General features: G+C 50.3%; 1 protein-coding gene and 1 long non-coding RNA gene across 9 annotated transcripts in view; one reads left to right on the top strand and one right to left on the bottom strand.

The window, feature by feature from the left end:
* VIPR2 (vasoactive intestinal peptide receptor 2) overlaps positions 1-16,746 on the bottom strand; it is a 104,812-nt gene that overhangs the window by 69,634 nt on the left and 18,432 nt on the right. For 3 of the 8 annotated variants that reach the window (XM_035254216.3, XM_035254226.3, XM_009002748.5), the window contains exons 3-4: positions 4,871-4,978; positions 1,099-1,196 (exon numbers count right to left, since the gene is read on the bottom strand). In XM_035254216.3, the coding sequence (XP_035110107.1) occupies positions 1,099-1,196; positions 4,871-4,978 (206 nt within the window). Of the gene's footprint in view, positions 1-1,098; positions 1,197-4,870; positions 4,979-12,305; positions 13,174-16,746 lie in introns of all 8 variants that reach the window. The other 5 variants (XM_035254222.3, XM_078342110.1, XM_035254224.3 and 2 more) reach the window with 3 other exon arrangements.
* On the top strand, positions 7,099-11,559 carry LOC144578281 (uncharacterized). Its single transcript, XR_013523757.1, has 2 exons — positions 7,099-8,323; positions 11,368-11,559. It is a non-coding gene; the product is annotated as an uncharacterized LOC144578281 (long non-coding RNA).

Here is a 16,746-nt window from a genome sequence, read left to right as displayed (position 1 = left end):
AGGTAGCATCGCTGTCCCCTTGGGGACCAAGAGGGCGGAAGCCACACCTCCAGGAGGTGCAGGCGGAGCAGGGGCAGGGCAGGAGGTGATTCACCAGGGAGCTGATGGTTTTGCTGGGAATTCTGCGGGCTTGTAGGAGAACCTCTGCACGTGGGGAGTGCGATACTTCCCGGGGGCTCCTTAGAGCAGCCTCCAACGCATCCCCGGCCCCTGTCTCGCCCTGTGCAGGGACCACGCTCTGCACACACCTCTGGCTGAAGGTTTGTACGGCGCCTGCCACCCACACGGTGCTGCCAGGAATGCGGGGGAGGATGGTGGTCTGTCTGGTGATAAAACAAACCACAGGTGGACGTTGCAGTGGAATGAAGCCTCAGGAGGAGCAGCCACCCGAGGTGGGGCTGGGGAAGTTTGCGCGGATGGACTGGAGCAGAGCTTAAGGCTGCACATCCCACACTCAGGAAAAACATCCTCATTACTGCAAGATCACAGCCCTGCAAAAGGGTTCACAGTGAACATCATACTGAGAGCCCCAGAACAGTGTGGCAAGTTTGTGCAGCCCTGCTGGGGGTGTCCCCAACTCATTGTGGGCCCCCGGCTCCCAGATGCCTCTTGGCCGAGGACAAACCAGGTCTCTCAGCTTGAAAAGACACCCTAGCTGTGGTCACATCTCCTGCTGTAGGCTCAGGGCTCAAGAAACCAGGGCACTGGCTGCTCAGTGTCCCAGAATGTGGCAAAATCTTAAATGGGACAAGAAATCCAAATACAGAAAGGACGCGCTCTCCAGGACCCATCTGAAAAGCTACTTTCAGGAAGGTGGGACCACTCTTAGGTTCTCTTCACCATCTTCCAGACGCGCAGACAGCAGATCAAGAAAACCTGCCTTTCCCTGCCTGCAAAACGACGAACAACCCAACAATTCCAAGTGCTGACAGCAGAACGGAAACTGGGACATTGCTTAATTTGGAAAATGGAAGTAGTGTTGGTACTCAGAGGATTATTTAGGGGAAACATCTGAATAATTCTCGCAGGGTGGGAGGGGCTGCTGATGTAGTGTTAGGATGTGGAGCCCGACCACCGCAGCACCACACGGGAGCCTACCTTGCTCTCATCCTCCGGGTCGCTGTAGCCACAGGCATCTATGAAATCTGGGAAAGTCTCCGACCACCCATCACTCGTACAGTTTTTGCTTATGTTTCCTGGAAAGTGAAGTTCAGATATTTTATCTGCAAGTCCATGAAAACTGGCCTCAGAAGGCACCATTTGGTCCATGCTGAGCCTATGCTGTCTTAAAATGCTTCCCATGCCCAGGGGTCAGCTAGGAGACATGGCTGCCCCTCGAAAAACCTTCCTTGGCCTCCTTGTCCACGTGACCTGGCCAGTAGGCCACCTCTCAGGGGCCTGAGATGTGAGTGAATGCACTGTGTCATAAATCATCATTACTACAGCGGTAAGTGTAGCTCTTTTGGGTCAGAATGAAAATTCTTAATAGATTCTTACATTTTGCCACCATAAGTGATATTTGCAGCCAAGCCCTGACCATCCTGGAGCCAGGTGCCTCACCTGCCCCAGGTCCTGACAGCACCCACCCTCCTCCCCGCTAGGCCCTCACCACCAACCCTGACCTGGTAGGGCAGGCTTCGCTTGGCCACTGGTATTGGAAGGAAGGGTGGAGAAATGACAGTTTAATCACATGAAACCAAGGCAGTTATGCCCTTACAATCTCATCGTTTGCTCCTAAAGAACTAAAATCATATGTAAGCTCAGAAATTCAATGTTCCTTGTATTTGTGGGTGTCCCTAGCAGATGGGGCCACACGGAACAGTGATATAGCTCTCAAGGGTGTCCGAGGCATAAGAATGAAACCAGGCACTGAACCCCATGCCAGCCTTGCCCCGAGCATGGCTGTACGGCCTCAGGATCACCCCACCGCAGAGCCCATGAGGCCGGACCCCTCCATGCACACCTGAGCCTGGTGTGGCCAGAGCGGGGCACCTATCTCCCTGCCTGGGTGACTGGAAGGGCCTGGGGCTTTGGAGTTAGCCAATATATTCACTCTCATGACTTTTTAATTTCAAGACAACCTTGCAAGACAGACTTGGTGGGCACTGCTGCTCCCATTTTACAGAAGAGGCAAACAAAGCTTTGAAGACTTAGTAGTCTGAGTCGGGTACTTGCGTGATTCTTGTCATGTAGTGGGGAGAGGCAGAGAGAGGGCCCGGCCAGGCCCTGACTCTACCAGGGAGGAGTGGGTGGGAGGCTGGTCTCAGCAAGACCACAGGGCTGGCCCTACCCATTGGCACCCTGACACTGTCACCAACTGGGGGCTCTGAGTACAAGACCCACACCTCACACAGCAAGCTCCAGGGGGTTCTGGGGGCTGCTTAGCTGCAGAGACCCCCATACACGGTAGAGGCAAAACAGAGCCCTAAAGGGGGCAATACTCCTATAGGTCTGGTCCTACTGCCCCAATTTACGGACAAGGAGACAGGCCCACAAACACAAATGATGTGCCCACTACAGACTCAGGAATAGCACTTGTAGTGGTTGTTACAATGATAGTAGTCATAGTGGCAGCTGTGACTCACCGAGCTCTCAGCAACGCTGGGCTCTGTGCTTGCAACAGCCCAGTTAATCCCGACAACCACAGGAGGCAGCTTTCTAATTCATCTCAGAGACGAGATGGCCGAGGCGGAGGGAAGTTGTGCCACTTGCCCAAAGTCACACTGCTGGTGAGCGATGGGCCAAGTGCCACACCCGACAGCCTGGATCCTGTACCCGATAGCACCTGCAGGTCCTATCCTGAGCCGGGAGCCAGGACTTGGGTGGGAGCTAAGCCTGTCACTCATCCTTTGCAAGGTGCAGCCCTCTTTCCTTCCCACAGGAGATCAGTGTTTACCAATCCAAAGAAGATGCTTAAATAAAACTCAAAAAACTCAGCCAGTAAGTCATTCCATGAGGTGCAGATTCTCTCACAGGTTCTTCATCCTTTCTGACTACTCACTGCTGAGACACATGGGGTAGATGTGGAAGGATATGAAATGCCTGAGATGGCAGCCTGCAGAGAGATCAGGGAGGTGCAGAGAGGCCTGGGAGGGGCAGAGAGGCCAGGAAGATGCAAAGAAAGGTTGGGGGTGGGGGGGCGCCACACTCTCACCCACTTGCCAGACAAAGAATACTTGAAGGCCTCCCTTAGGGCCTCAGTGCTTCTCAGCGACTATTCCAAGCTGCATGAGCCTACATCATCCTCCACTCAGGGCTGCGCTGATGCCCCTTGAAAGACGCAGAACTGCACCTGGACCTACATCTGTGCTGAGCTGCTGCCCTGGCTCTGGCTACAACAGCACCATGCAGAACTGGCAGGTGGGCACCAGGAGCAACTGGAAACACGGAGAGCAAGTCAAGGGAGAAAAGCCAGCACAATAGCTGTCAGAGCTGCCTCCTGGGCGCTGAGCATGGGCGTGAGCAAGAGCTGCTCATGGAAGGCTGTCATGAGGTGGTGAGTCCTTGTGCCTCTCGCCCCAGCTCTCCGCTTCCTTTGTTCCCCTCTATGCAGACAGTTGGCTCATTGCCTCCTGGAGGGGATGGGGACAGGAAATGCCAGAAGCACCTAATCCTCACAGTTTTCCCAAGCACCAGCAGTGAAGTCCAGCCCCGGTGGGAGAGGGGTAAAGTCTAGCTTGGGTGGGGAGAGGGCTTGCATCCAAGGTTCTAACTGCAGGGCAGGAGTTTGCATTCTGGTGTTTGCCAATGTGGAAACCACCAGGTTGCTGGGTGCTTTCTGGAAGCCTCAGAACCATGCCATTGACTAGGAAAAGCTGGAGTCCAGGCCAATTCACTCCACATCTCTGGGAGAATGGATGTAGCCCAAGCTGATTACTAGAAACGCTACTGACCAGAGGGGCAGTTCTTAAAGTTCAGGTCCTCCAAAGTGACATAGGTTCTAACTTGGGGGGTGGCCAATGATGCTGACACAAGCATGGTCCCCACCTTTAGGCTGCTCTGCTGGCAGCTCGGGGTGAGGAAGTAAAAATCTTCCTGTCAGAATCTCCTTTTCCTCTGTCCCAATCTCTGTTCTAATACTCTGCTTTAACATGTCAACATTATTACTTCCCAGCGTCTTTACCCTTTAACCTCTGTCCAAGATAAAAAGCAAATTCTCCATAGCACTCCAAAGTCTTATGCTTTCTGTTTCCAGATGTTTCTTATGTTTTCTATTTTTCTAAATAGATTTCTTTACATTATGAAATTCTGAATCACTCACAAAAATAATCAAACCCTTCTGTGAGGATTCAGCCAAGAGATATTTGCAGTACCGCATATGAAGCATGCCCTGGACACAGAGAAGGAGCCTGGAACCTCAGAGAAACTGCAAATTCCAGGCAGTATCAAACCTGTGAGGCAGCAAGGAGGTTGGGGGAGTGGGTTCAGTAAACTAGGTGCATCCTGGGGCCTCTCCCCTGAGCATGGAAGCTCTGGGTGCCACACTTTCCCACTTCCCAGAACCTTCCAGAGCATGTTCTCTGGGGTTCACAGACCAACTCAGCAGGAGGAGGGGAGCCTCCTTTATGACCCCCTTGCCTTCCCTCCCCTCTCATGTACTTTTCCCATGCTTTGGTTTCCATTTGGCTCCTGTGTCCCCTGGTTCTTTCCCTGCAGTTGCCCTGCTCTCTGGGGTTTGGCTGAAGGTAGGTAATGCCCTCCTGCTCCCCAAGATGGGCACTCACCCCAATGTACCACAGCTGTTCCCTGACCCCCAGGGTAGCAGGAGATGCCTGAAGAAAAGTGATGTTCCTGCTTCGTGGATGGAAAATATGGACACTCAGATGCAAACACCCTGGGGGAGCTAAGGAACTCAACCCACAGACAGTACCTGCTTTGCTGTAAAAATTGCTGAAGACTTTTGGGCAGGGCACCGTGACTGTCTCTCCCACATTGGCAGGCCGCCAGCATGTGATGTTGTCCCAGACGCCACTGCAGGCTAGAAAGGAGAGAAGCAGAATGAGGCAGGTGCAAGGTGACAGAATTGTCACAGATGGAAAAGCCATTAATGAGATAACTGCCTCACAAACTCCTTTTCTGTGAAACACACACCAACACAATTATTGAGACTATAGTTAGCTTGTGGGTTCATCTCAATTAGCTTTGGAGGAATAATCACATGGTGACAGAAAGCATTTGAGTAATTCAATGTATACTATGTACTTTCTGAATTTTAAGACAATATATACTACATACTTTCTGAATTTTTAATATTTCTTGTGATCAGGATTTCCCAGTGTAATGAAATGGGCACCACTGGGTATTAGCGTAAGTCTTGGAGACTTGGGCCCGTGGGGGAGGAAGACTCCCGGGGAAAGTATGCTTGTGCTTCTGGGGAATCTGACATCACTGATTATTTGCAAATTGAGTATTTGATAAGAGTTTGGTCCTCTCAAGATGCCTTATTAGCAACAAAATCTTAGGTTACCTTCATGGAGTTATCAAATAATTTGCATAATGCATAGCTTAAACATTTTTAGACCTCTTATTTGGTCTTAACCACTTGGTGAAGGTAAGTCATAAAAATATTGCATTTTCTTCCAGATGCAACGCACTAAGGTTCGAATCATTTAATGATTTTTCAGTATTGCACAACAGTGACAGAATCCATATTCAAACCCAGGACTTTTTCTTACATATCCATGGTATTTATACTATATTTGAAACCTCTAAAATTTTATCTTTTACTTAAACCTCGATATTGGAAAAGCAATGTGCTAGCCTAGGTAAAAACCAGCAAACAAACTCTCAGACACATGCCACCCAGGCCTGTGCAATAACTGCAGAAATACCCTCATGGAGAACACACAGCTTTGGTGTGAACACAGAAGTGTTTTACTTTCAAGAATATAGAAACGTCTCTGAAAAGCTGGGCATGAGCTAAGTTTTGCAGATGAAAATACTTTCTAAATAAAATAAAATTACACATCAATACTTAATAGATCCATAAATTCATATTACATTAATGTTAACATATTTAAAGAAAATGTTGGTTTTCTTTTCAAACGTTCAAAACAAGTGAACATTTTTAAGGCATCACTAGAAACTCCAGATGTGCCTTGGGCTCAACAGGCATCAGCCCCTGTGTAAGGGTGCTTAGAGTCTAAGTTGTAGAGTTATTCAAGTGCTAAGCTCGTAAACCAAGCACCTCTAACGCTGGTGTATAGGGAAGGTGGTCGAGAGGTATCAGGATAGGGTTCCCAGCAGAGAGCGAACAAGGTGGAGAGGAAAGTGAAGATGTCTAGGCCTCCAGTGAAGACTCTGCATATGATCAGCAAAGTTTTGTCCCTCTCCTACAAAACAGCAAGCTCTGACAGTTTCGTGGCTGGTTATCTTGAAGGTTCAACTCTTCACCACAAAATGACAAATTTCTGCCTTGATGATAGTAATAATTATATAATATTGTTATTTTAAAATAATGGGCTGGGTGCGGTGACTCATGTTTGTAATCCCAACACTTTGGCAGGTCAAGGCAGGAGGATCCCTTGAGCCCAAGACTTTGAGTCCAGCCTGGGCAACACAGTGAGAACCTGTCTCTATAGAAAACACTTAAAGATTAGCTGGAGGGTAGCAGCGCAGGCCTGCAGTTCCAGCTACCCAGGAGGCTGAAGTGGGAGGACCACTTGAGCCTGGAGGTCAAGGTTGCCTTGAGTCTAGATCATGCCACTGCATTCCAGCCTGGGCCACAGAGTGAGACCTTGTCTCATAATAAATAAATAATAAAGAAGATAATGTATAATAAGATAACTAATACATAAATTATAATGCAATAATTATATGTTGTATACGACTAATTGCTGCTTTAAATTTTAACAGAAATACTAAATTCACACCACAACAGTAGGATTTGATTCAAGTGTCTAGAACTTATCATCTGATTCCTTCAATGGCTAGGTAAAGTCTTCCCTTCATTTGCTCCTCTATTGAACCGCACGTGAGGGAGCAGAGCTAGAAGCTGTGAGGATGTGAGTACGTGGACTCGAGGGCGTCAGGACGCCGAGGCTGAGGGCGCAGCCGGAAGCGCAGCCGGAACTACAACCACAGCACTGGGGCGCATGCGTGGTGCCATCGCAACCTCAGGGCAAGAGCCCCCAGGGGCGGGGAACGCGGGAGCTTCTCCGTCTGCTTCGCAAACCCACGGAAAGGACAGCCAAGAATTTGAAAGGGCATCTCCAGGAGATGTCCCTACAGCGTTGCAGACAGAAACAACTGTGTTAAATAGCCAGGCAGAGGAGGGGGAGAAGCAAGAGAGAGGCCATGGTGCCCTCCCCGCTCACTGGCAAGGGCTGAGGACGCAGCAGGGAACCATGTTCAGGTGGAGTCCCGGGCTCTAAGGCTGCAGCCTCCTGAAGGGCGGGCCACGGCACCTACGTGGGACCAGACCTGGCCAAGAACGCCGACTGGGAGGGGTAGGGGCTTACGGCGCCAATGTGGGACCGGATCCCGACAGTAAGGAGGAGGCTCACGTGGCCTACCTGGGACTGACCTGACTGTGAGGGGGAGGTTCATGGCGCCTACCTGGGACCAGATCCAACTGTGAGGAGAAGGCTCATGGCGCCTACCTGGGACCAGATCCCAACTGTGAGGAGGAGGCTCATGGAGCCTACCTGGGACCAGATCCCAACTGTGAGGAGAAGCCTCATGGCGCCTACCTGGGACCAGATCCCAACTGTGAGGAGGAAGCTCATGGTGCCTACCTGGGACCAGATCCCAACTGTGAGGAGGAAGCTCATGGCGCCTACCTGGGACCAGATCCAACTGTGAGGGGGAGGCTCATGGCGCCTACCTGGGACCAGATCCCAACTGTGAGGGGGAGGCTCATGGCGCCTACCTGGGACCAGATCCCAACTGTGAGGGGGAAGCTCATGGCGCCTACCTGGGACCAGATCCCAACTGTGAGGAGGAAGCTCATGGCGCCTACCTGGGACCAGATCCCAACTGTGAGGAGGAAGCTCATGGCGCCTACCTGGGACCAGATCCCAACTGTGAGGGGGAGGCTCATGGCGCCTACCTGGGACCAGATCCAACTGTGAGGAGAAGGCTCATGGCGCCTACCTGGGACCAGATCCAACTGTGAGGAGGAGGCTCATGGAGCCTACCTGGGACCAGATCCCAACTGTGAGGAGGAGGCTCAGGATCCCGAATAGGCAAGGAAGGGGAATCCAAAGGGAGTGGCGCTAAGAGAAAAAGAATGGAACCCTGAGACCACCTCATGAATGTGGTATCTGGAGAATGTTTTGCGGTTGCTGTTCTGGCCCGAGGTTTGATGCCTAACTATTGACAGGTAGGTAAAAAACCCAGCAACGGAAAAACGAGTAAAGGCGTCAAGTATGAAGAAAGGAAGTGTCGAATCTTATGTGGCTCAGCTGCGATGGCGATGATGTACACCAGCAATGTGAAGTGATTCTATCAAGAGGCTGGCGGGATGATAAATTATACTTGGGTGGTGAGAACAGCACGGGAGAGATTGATCTTTATTCTTGTTAGAAATCTAATGGACACTGATGTAAATTGGGAGGAAGAAAGAAAAGAAACGGCAGCATAAGTATGCTGTTTAGAAATAAAATAAATACCAGAGAAGACATAAAAGAGATGCTACCAGAGGGCTGAGCACTGGGAGGAGGAGGAGCCAAGAAGGGGCCGGAGACTTCATCAGCCTTGTACAACTTTAATATTTGAAGGGTATCATAATATTAAGATACCCATTTTTAAATATTTGCATTTTTAAGAAACATTGTGCAGGCCAAAGCAAAATAATGCAGGAACAGGCCATCAGTTCAGTGTCGGATGTAAGTGATTCAAATTTGGTGCAGTAAATTTGGGAAAGGCAGCAAATCCTTCTGTTAGAGAGTGTGCCGAGGCACAGGACAGCATGGGAATAGAAGGGGAGGCAGGCAGGGCCACCCCCGAGAGGAGAGAAGCACAGCCATGAAAGCAGTGGGCAGTTGGGATTTCATGAAAAAAAAAAAAAAAAAAAAAAAAAAGATTTGCAGATGGAGGTAGTGAGAAACAAAAGTGCTTAGATGAGGCAGTCAGGGAAATGGGACTTGTTAAGCTCTGGTAGCAACCTAGGTCTTCGAGATGGTGCTCATAAAGGTCACTGGAAAAGTGGAACACGTTTGTATCAAGAGACTCTGAAAAGTTACTTGGTGAAATTCAGTGGCCATTTCTAATTTTTAAAAGCCCTAAATAGTAAAATAATGAGAAACCCTTAACATCACAGAAAATATTTGTTAAAAATAGCAAGTACTAAGCCAGGTACTGTGGTGAGTGCCTGCAGTCCCAGCAATCCAGGAGGCTGAGGCAGGAGGATTGCTTGAGCCCAGAAGCTTGAGTCCAGCCTGGGTGACTGGTGACAGACACCCTGTCTCAAAGAAAAGAAAAGAAAAAAAATAAGAGGAAAGAAAGAGAAATGAGGGAAGGGAGGGAGGAAGAAGGAAGGGAAAGGAAGAAGAAAGAGAAAGAGCAAATATTATTAGACATGTTTAAACACAATTGTACAACTGAGGAGCTAGGTTGGGCACTTGCAATCCATTATTATTCAACAATGTGTCATAAGTTTCAGCTAAAACAGCAGATAAAAGAAAACGAACTGAGGTTTAAATTGGTAAAAAGCAGAGAAAACAGCCTAGAACTGGACTTTTTGTATAGCAACCACTAGCCTCATGTGGCCATTTAAATGAAAGCTAATTAAAATGAAATACAGTTAAAGGTTTGGTTTCTCAGTTGCAACCACCACATTTAAACTCCACCGTGGAACACGGCTGGTAGCTATCACACCGGCACTTCCACTACCATGGGAAATTCTACTGGACAGCACTGTTTAGGTCCAGAGTTAGACAAATGCAATGTAAACCCAGCAAACTTGTCTCACAAATCGAGAAGCAAAAAGAGAAAAGAGCGATGATACCCCTCAGTTTGCACACTGAGGCAGAAGCTCAGAGGAGCCACTTCTCTGGGTCACTGCTCTTCAGCTTAAATGTTCCATATAAATAATCCAAAATACCTATGAATCAATATAAATGAGAAAGTTATTTCACTTATCACCCCAATCTTCATCTTTCAAAACCTGGCAGAGGGGTGGAGAAGGAGCCTTCTCTGATAATCAGCAGCCCTTTATCTGAAGTGATAGCCAGGGCTTGGTGGGCAAGCCTGGCTGAAACAGGACTGCAGTCTGTCTGCTTTGGACATTTCACCTCAATTAGAACACAGCAAGGTGTGTCACCACTAGCACTTAGAATGCATCACCAAAGCCCCGGAACTCAGGCTTGCTGGCTGGGTCACCCTTGGCCTTTGAGGGTCATGCTCCTGACGTGCTGCCTGGAACCTCCAAGGTCAGGGCACTGGGAGTGGAGGAACTCAGGCTGGCAAAGCTGGTGTCCGAACTGCCTGACACCCTGTAGCTGCCCTTCTCACTTCTGATTCTGCTGCTGCTTCCAGTCTTTCCTAAGCACCTAAGTCAGCTTCCTGGAGCCATGTGCTTCCTTTCATATACCAGCTTAGGCTACATTTAGCTAAGTAGTCAGGCAGCAGGTGTGAGGCATCGATTTGTTTGTAAACAGCAAGGTCTCCCAGGGCTACTGTGAGCTCCTCCTATCCCATGCACACCAGCTGCACCCATTGGACATGGGATCTTGTCCCCACCCTGCTCTGTGGCCTTGTGACCTGTGCTGACCACTCAGACTGGCAGGCTCTGCCTCCTTCTGGAAGGTAGTCATCATGGAAGGGTTAGAGCAATGGTGGGAACCCTGCTAGAGAGGCTGCAGGGAGAAGCGAGGCTTAGGCACCTGTGGAGTATAGAGAAGGAACGGCCTGGGCGATGTGGGCAGAACCTTCTGGGCCCACCTCAGAGCCCTGGGAGGGGCCAACTACCAATTTTGAAGCCAAATTTCAGGAAATTTGTGCCATAGCCACACATAACTAACCAGGAGCAAATCTTCCTGGGAAACACACAGCTGGCGGAGCAGTCACATGGGCCCTCTAGGGTGCCCCACACTGGGTTGGCGCTGGCATGGCCAGTGCCCACATGGTGCATTCAGGGAAGCAAGTGGGCAGTGACTGGTGCTCAGTCACAGGGGCCAGTCAGGGCTCTGGAAGCTTCCAGGCAATGAGTAACTGCCAGTGGTGACTTCCTAACTTTTTGCCTGAAAATCAGCTTAGTCTCCCGACAACAACATTCTAGACTAAATGGTTTAGAAAAACTGATCCGGTGATGGTGCAGCCTCCTGACATTTCTGAGGCTTTAGAGTATCTTCAATGGAATACACAGGGTTTGGGAAAGGCTTCAGCTAGAACAGGTTCTTATCAGTATACTGGGAATTCCTCCAGGTGCAGTTCTGAGGAACACAGCAGGAACTCATTTATGTGACACCTTCCAGCCAAACGGGAGAGTGGATCCAGTGGAGAGGAACCTGCAGGAACCTGCAATCCCATCATATCAAAGAGGCTGTCTTCTCTCCAAAGACTCCCTAGGAAGTCCTGGCTCTTACAGATGACATTAAAAGTGTTTTTTTGAATTGTGGATTTGGATTCATTTTCTCATTATTTCAATTTCAATGACATAAACATCAATTAAATATCAAGAGACTCTCATATGACACGCTTCCCTTTATCTAGGAAATGACTTTTACAGATATTCCATTTTGTCCTCCCAGCAGCTCCCTGAATGAGGCGAGAGACCCTGTCCTCACAGTGGGGAGGAGACCAGGTTCATAGAGGGGAGGAAACATGCTCTGAGCCACAGGATGGAGTGTGGGAGCTGGCCGAGCAGGTTGGGCACCTGGGTCACTGCCCTTTCCCTAGAAAGTCACCTGCTGTCCCAAACCTCATGGGACTTGCTTTATCACTAGTGTATACCACACAGGCTTCCAGTGGCTTAATTTCTCCACAATTTTATAATTATAAAAGCACTGGTCATGGAGCCAAAGGGTAGGTGTGTGGGTCCAGGATCCTCTTTAAACCTCTGGCATGAATGGAGATGAACCCCTTTGCATGGCCTGTGAACAGATGGGATAACAGTGAGCATGTCACCCATGGTGCTGCACCACGCAAAGGTAATGGAGGGCATCACGTTGGAGGTGGGGGCTGCACCTGCTCTCCTGAGACATGGACACAGAGAGGTACAACTCCAGTCATCACCTGCATCATGCTTGCTACAGCTTGTGCTCTCTTTGAATGATGGGCAGCTCTGGGAGGTAGTGTCCCAGATCTTCCCGTGTTTCCCCCACATGCTCCTTCCACCTCAGAGTCACCTGCCCCTAACCCACCTGCAACTCCACAGAGAGCGGCAGCTGAGGGTGGGTGGCCTGGGAGGCCTGGCTCATGGGAGGCCATCCTGCTGCTGTCATCAGTGACCACCAAGTGTCAGCAGGACCAAGAGAAGGGGCATGAGGGCTGAAGCTGCTTCATCCCAATAGGGCTGGGGAGCAGCTCGAGGAACCAGCAAGTGGGGAAAGGAAAGCTGAGAAGCGAAGCCTCCCGAGATGGGCCGTTGGCTTAGAGCACAGCTTGCCTCCAATACATTTAGGAGCGAATATTTCCAATCACATCCTCCATTCAAGAAAGCTTGATTTATGTCTCAGGTGACAGCCACAAAACTTCACCCAGAGTCTGGGCAGAGCAGGAAGCCTAGCTGGTTCTCACAGGGAGCTCAGAGGGTTCGGGGCCATCACAGTCATTGAACACTCCTTTCATGGCAAATAGCAGGGGCTGAGGGATGAGCCTCTCTTTTCCGGCAAGGGGCGCTGCTGAAGTCCTTGTGATCACTCTTTCCAAAGGTGGGTGTTTAATACCAGCCACGTGTCTGAGTGTCTGAGTTCTCTGCAATCCTCACCTCTTCTGCTCCAAATCCCGGTAACATCCGGGATTCTTTCTGGAGGCCGCCATGAGGAAAAGGCCCTCAGGAGGTGTTCTGATTGACTGGTGTGATGGAGTGCGCTGCTGGATACCATTTTCTGTGTCTCAAGGAGCTGCAGGTGAAAGCAGTCGGCCCAGTCCATCTCAGGGAACGAGCTTAAAACACGGGCCCAATGCAGCAAGACCAAGGCTGGAGAACAGTGTGCTCAGCATCCCACCTCCCTTGCCTCCTGATTCCACCTCTTCCTTTGCAGTGCTTCCAGATTCAGTGGGTTTCTACTGTGAATAAGGAGATGGAGGGAAAGGAAGAGAGAAACGGAAACATAGTTGCCATTCAACGGCAGGCATGAGCCCAGCTCCGCTGGCCCTTGTCTTCCGGCCCAGACGGAGATGCATGATCAGGTCCAAGTTCTTTTATTATAGCAAGTGACTGTTTTTTCTTACCTTAAGAGAAACCAGAATGATAGCACCTTGTGTACCCTGGTAATTCTTTGTATAAAATCTGCTGTGACCAGAACAGTATGGCTCCCAAGGTCACTTGGCGCCGGTGTGCAGAGCTACTCCTGGCTGCTGTCACCGGCACAGGCTCTGCTGTCCTGAGTGCACAGAACTGAGGCCCAGGTGTGCTGCACAGCACTTTGTGCACTCCTACAGACCCACACCTTCAGAGGAAAATTAGCAGCAAGATCCCACATTTTGGATGTGGACATCTGAGGCTGTGGGAGCAGAGTCAGGTGGAGGCAGGGCAGAGGGTAACCAGACACCCGTCCTGAAATGCAGCCGTGGGTCCCTCCAGGCTTGTGGCAGGACCTCCCTGCCTGATCCTCATCGACTGCACACCTGCCCCCTGCCGGAAGCCCCACTCTTCCCAAACTGCTGTAAGTACGCATGCCCCAGGGGAGAATGTTTTCATTTCTTCAAGATTCTTCATGGTTCCAAGCATACCCCGGGCTGAGGCCCAGCCTTGGAATGTGGGGACTGGAATGGGGTCACTGTGCAGCGTGGTCCCTAGCCATTCATTTAAACAGGCCCCCAGCAATTCTGACGACAGGCTACAGCTCCCCAGGTGGAGATAGGAGATAGGAAGGACAGGGCCCAGACACGTAGGGGTCCCGCCCCACAGCTCCTGGCTGCCCCTGAGCATGCTGCTAACCCTAGGCCTCAGTTTGCTCTTCTGCAGAATGGATATGACACCAGGCAGGAGGTGATCACGAGTACCGCAAGGCAGAGCTGGGTGCATGGGGCCTAGACTTCGAGGCAGTGGCACTCAGAGCTCCTGCAGGACGACACATGGCCTGTGTCTCCAGACTCGGACTCATGCTTGCTGCTCCCCTCTGCACCTTCAGGAGCCCAGACCAGCCTGCTGCACAGGGGGCTGTGGAGGCAGCGGTGTGAAGCAGAGGCCAAGGCAAACCCCTCCCCAATGCTCTGACATGGGGACTTGTTCATCACCAGAAGCCCAAGGGCAGGGGCCACCACCAGTCCCATCTCCCACTGGTGGTGTATAGTGCCTGAGGTGAAGCAGCCAGCGGGTGCCTAGCCTCTCCTCAGCCCCCAGACAGCATCCTCCAGGGTGGGGTTGCGTTGGCTGAAGGGCAGGAGGGCCTGGCCTCGGGAAGCGCAGCCTGGCAAGGCACGCCTATTCAGAGCCATCCAGAGACCCATGAAGACTGGTGGGCGTGGTTGGAAGAAACACCTGTCCCCCTTGGAGAGGGGACAGCATGCTGGGGCTACCCCCAGCTCTGAGCTTGTTTCTGGTGGCATCTCCCATTGTGAGCCCCCGACTTCTGCAAGGGTGCCTCCTGAGCTTCCTGCACCTGCTGGGGGTCCTTGTGGCCTACCTGGGTGGGATGCAGGCAGGGACAGGGAGGACCTCCCACCACAGCTGTGCCTATGTTCTATATTTTGGTCTGGGGTGGTTCATGCCAAACTCATTACCGAACATCCCTGAATGGGAAAAAATGTGGTTTTCTCACTGTATTTGTCATTCTCCTTATCTGTCTCTTAAGTAAGGAGCATCTTCTACCTGGGAGAAAAGCAGGCAAGGGTGCCTGGTGCAGAGGGTCGTCAGGAGGCAGCAAAGCAGGGCTGGATGGCCCCACCTGAAGTGTCACCAAGGAGGAGCTGCCCACTGCACCTGGACCCCTCCCAGGTCACGAAGGCAGGGACAGAGGGGTCACTGCCAAGTCCAGTCACACCATGCTGTCCTGGGCTACCAGGGTTCTTTTACAGGAAACAGCCCAGAACTTTTCATTTCTAAGGTGACAATACACATGCCTCACTTAAATATTTATTTAAGATTCCAAACATTTTTCCAGGTATAAAATTTCAAATTAGGAAGGTGATCTCTGCCTGGGAACATGTTCCAACACAACACAGCACAGGGAGAAGAGTGAAGGCCTTGCATTGGCACCACTGTGTAGTAACAGGCTGGTGTGCAGCCTGGCAGCAGGTGCAGCTGTGCAGGCCCCATCTCTGTGTCCCACTGCACCCTATTTATGCTAGCTAAGAGGCTGGGCCTTGTCGCTTCTCACCTCTGTGGGCAGGTGCCTTTGTCCCTAGTATTTCTGGCCACTCTGTGAAAATGCATTTTCTAACCACCCTAGTCTAAGGTATGAAGACTAGGTTTGGTTTCCTCATTTAACATGTTTAGCTCCAAATTTTAACATTTAAGTTGGTCTTAAACAGGGGCCATCCAGCCAGATTTTGCCATCTCCTAGCCAACCCTCTGCACCAGGCACCCTTGCCTGCTTTTTAAGCTTGGACTTAAAGTTTGCAGCTAAATGTATTAAATAAGCTTTGGGGCAGAAACCTGCATGGGAAGAGGGGAGGTCTCTTCCTCCCATGCCCAGGGCGTGAGGTGCTGGAGGGCAGGGTGGGAGACTGCCCCTGGGGTTGTAGGCCTCCCGCTGACCCGCTCGGGAGACCTGGGTGGTCATCTCCCTCCTTCCAGGCTGCTGTTCTGATTCCTCCTTCCTCATCCTGCTGGGCAGACTCTAACACACTCCGAGGCCAGCTCCTTCTGCACAGAGGTGGCTCCCAGGGCTCCATTTTCCTAGGGGAGGTTGTCCTGCAGGTCCTCTCCCTCCACAGGGGAAGGGGGCAGTCATGGCATTCTGAGAGCAGAGATAACTATCAGGACACCAATTCTAAGTCCAGCAACATCAGGGACTTGCTAGGGAAGAGGACCCTGCCTGCTTAAGACCATAATGAATCTGAGACTCCAGGAGTTCATTTTGACACTGGTATACATGCTTAGGTACATGTGCATGTGATACACAGAAGTTACGTACGATTTCTTTTTACAAAAATAGGATATTATACATATGGAAGTATTCCTTGATTTCCCACTTAATACATCATGAATAGCATGCATATTTTTCATGCTATTCATGTAGAACACCATCATTTTTAATGGCCGTATAATATTCCACAGTACAGTTAAATGCCCCATTTGTAATCATCAATATCCACTATATTTATGATATAAACAAATGGCAATAAAATAATTGTCTGATAGGAAATCTAGTTATTCAGTATTTAATAAGGGCCAAAAATGCTTGAACTTCCATCCTATCACTTTAAAAGGAATTATGGTTCTTTCCCAATCAATGAGGAAAAGCCCTTCTTTACTGCAAATGCTAATTAATAATGTGTGGAGAATAATTAAAATTTGAGAAGTCAACATGGTTAACCTCCAAAGACAACTGATTGGGTACCAAACATTGACATACACTAAAGCTAAGACATGAAGAGTTGTTGAACCAGAGCTCACACCACTGTGCTAGCAGCCTCACAGGTGACTCGCCAGCCCCGTTTTAACTCCCTGTGAAGGGAAAGAGAATGCTTCTC

This window comes from Callithrix jacchus, chromosome 11 (genome assembly GCF_049354715.1).
Source record: "Callithrix jacchus isolate 240 chromosome 11, calJac240_pri, whole genome shotgun sequence".
Taxonomy (NCBI): domain Eukaryota; kingdom Metazoa; phylum Chordata; class Mammalia; order Primates; family Cebidae; genus Callithrix; species Callithrix jacchus.
Note: the sequence above shows the minus strand (reverse complement) of the source record. Positions and strands in the feature narration are given on the sequence as shown.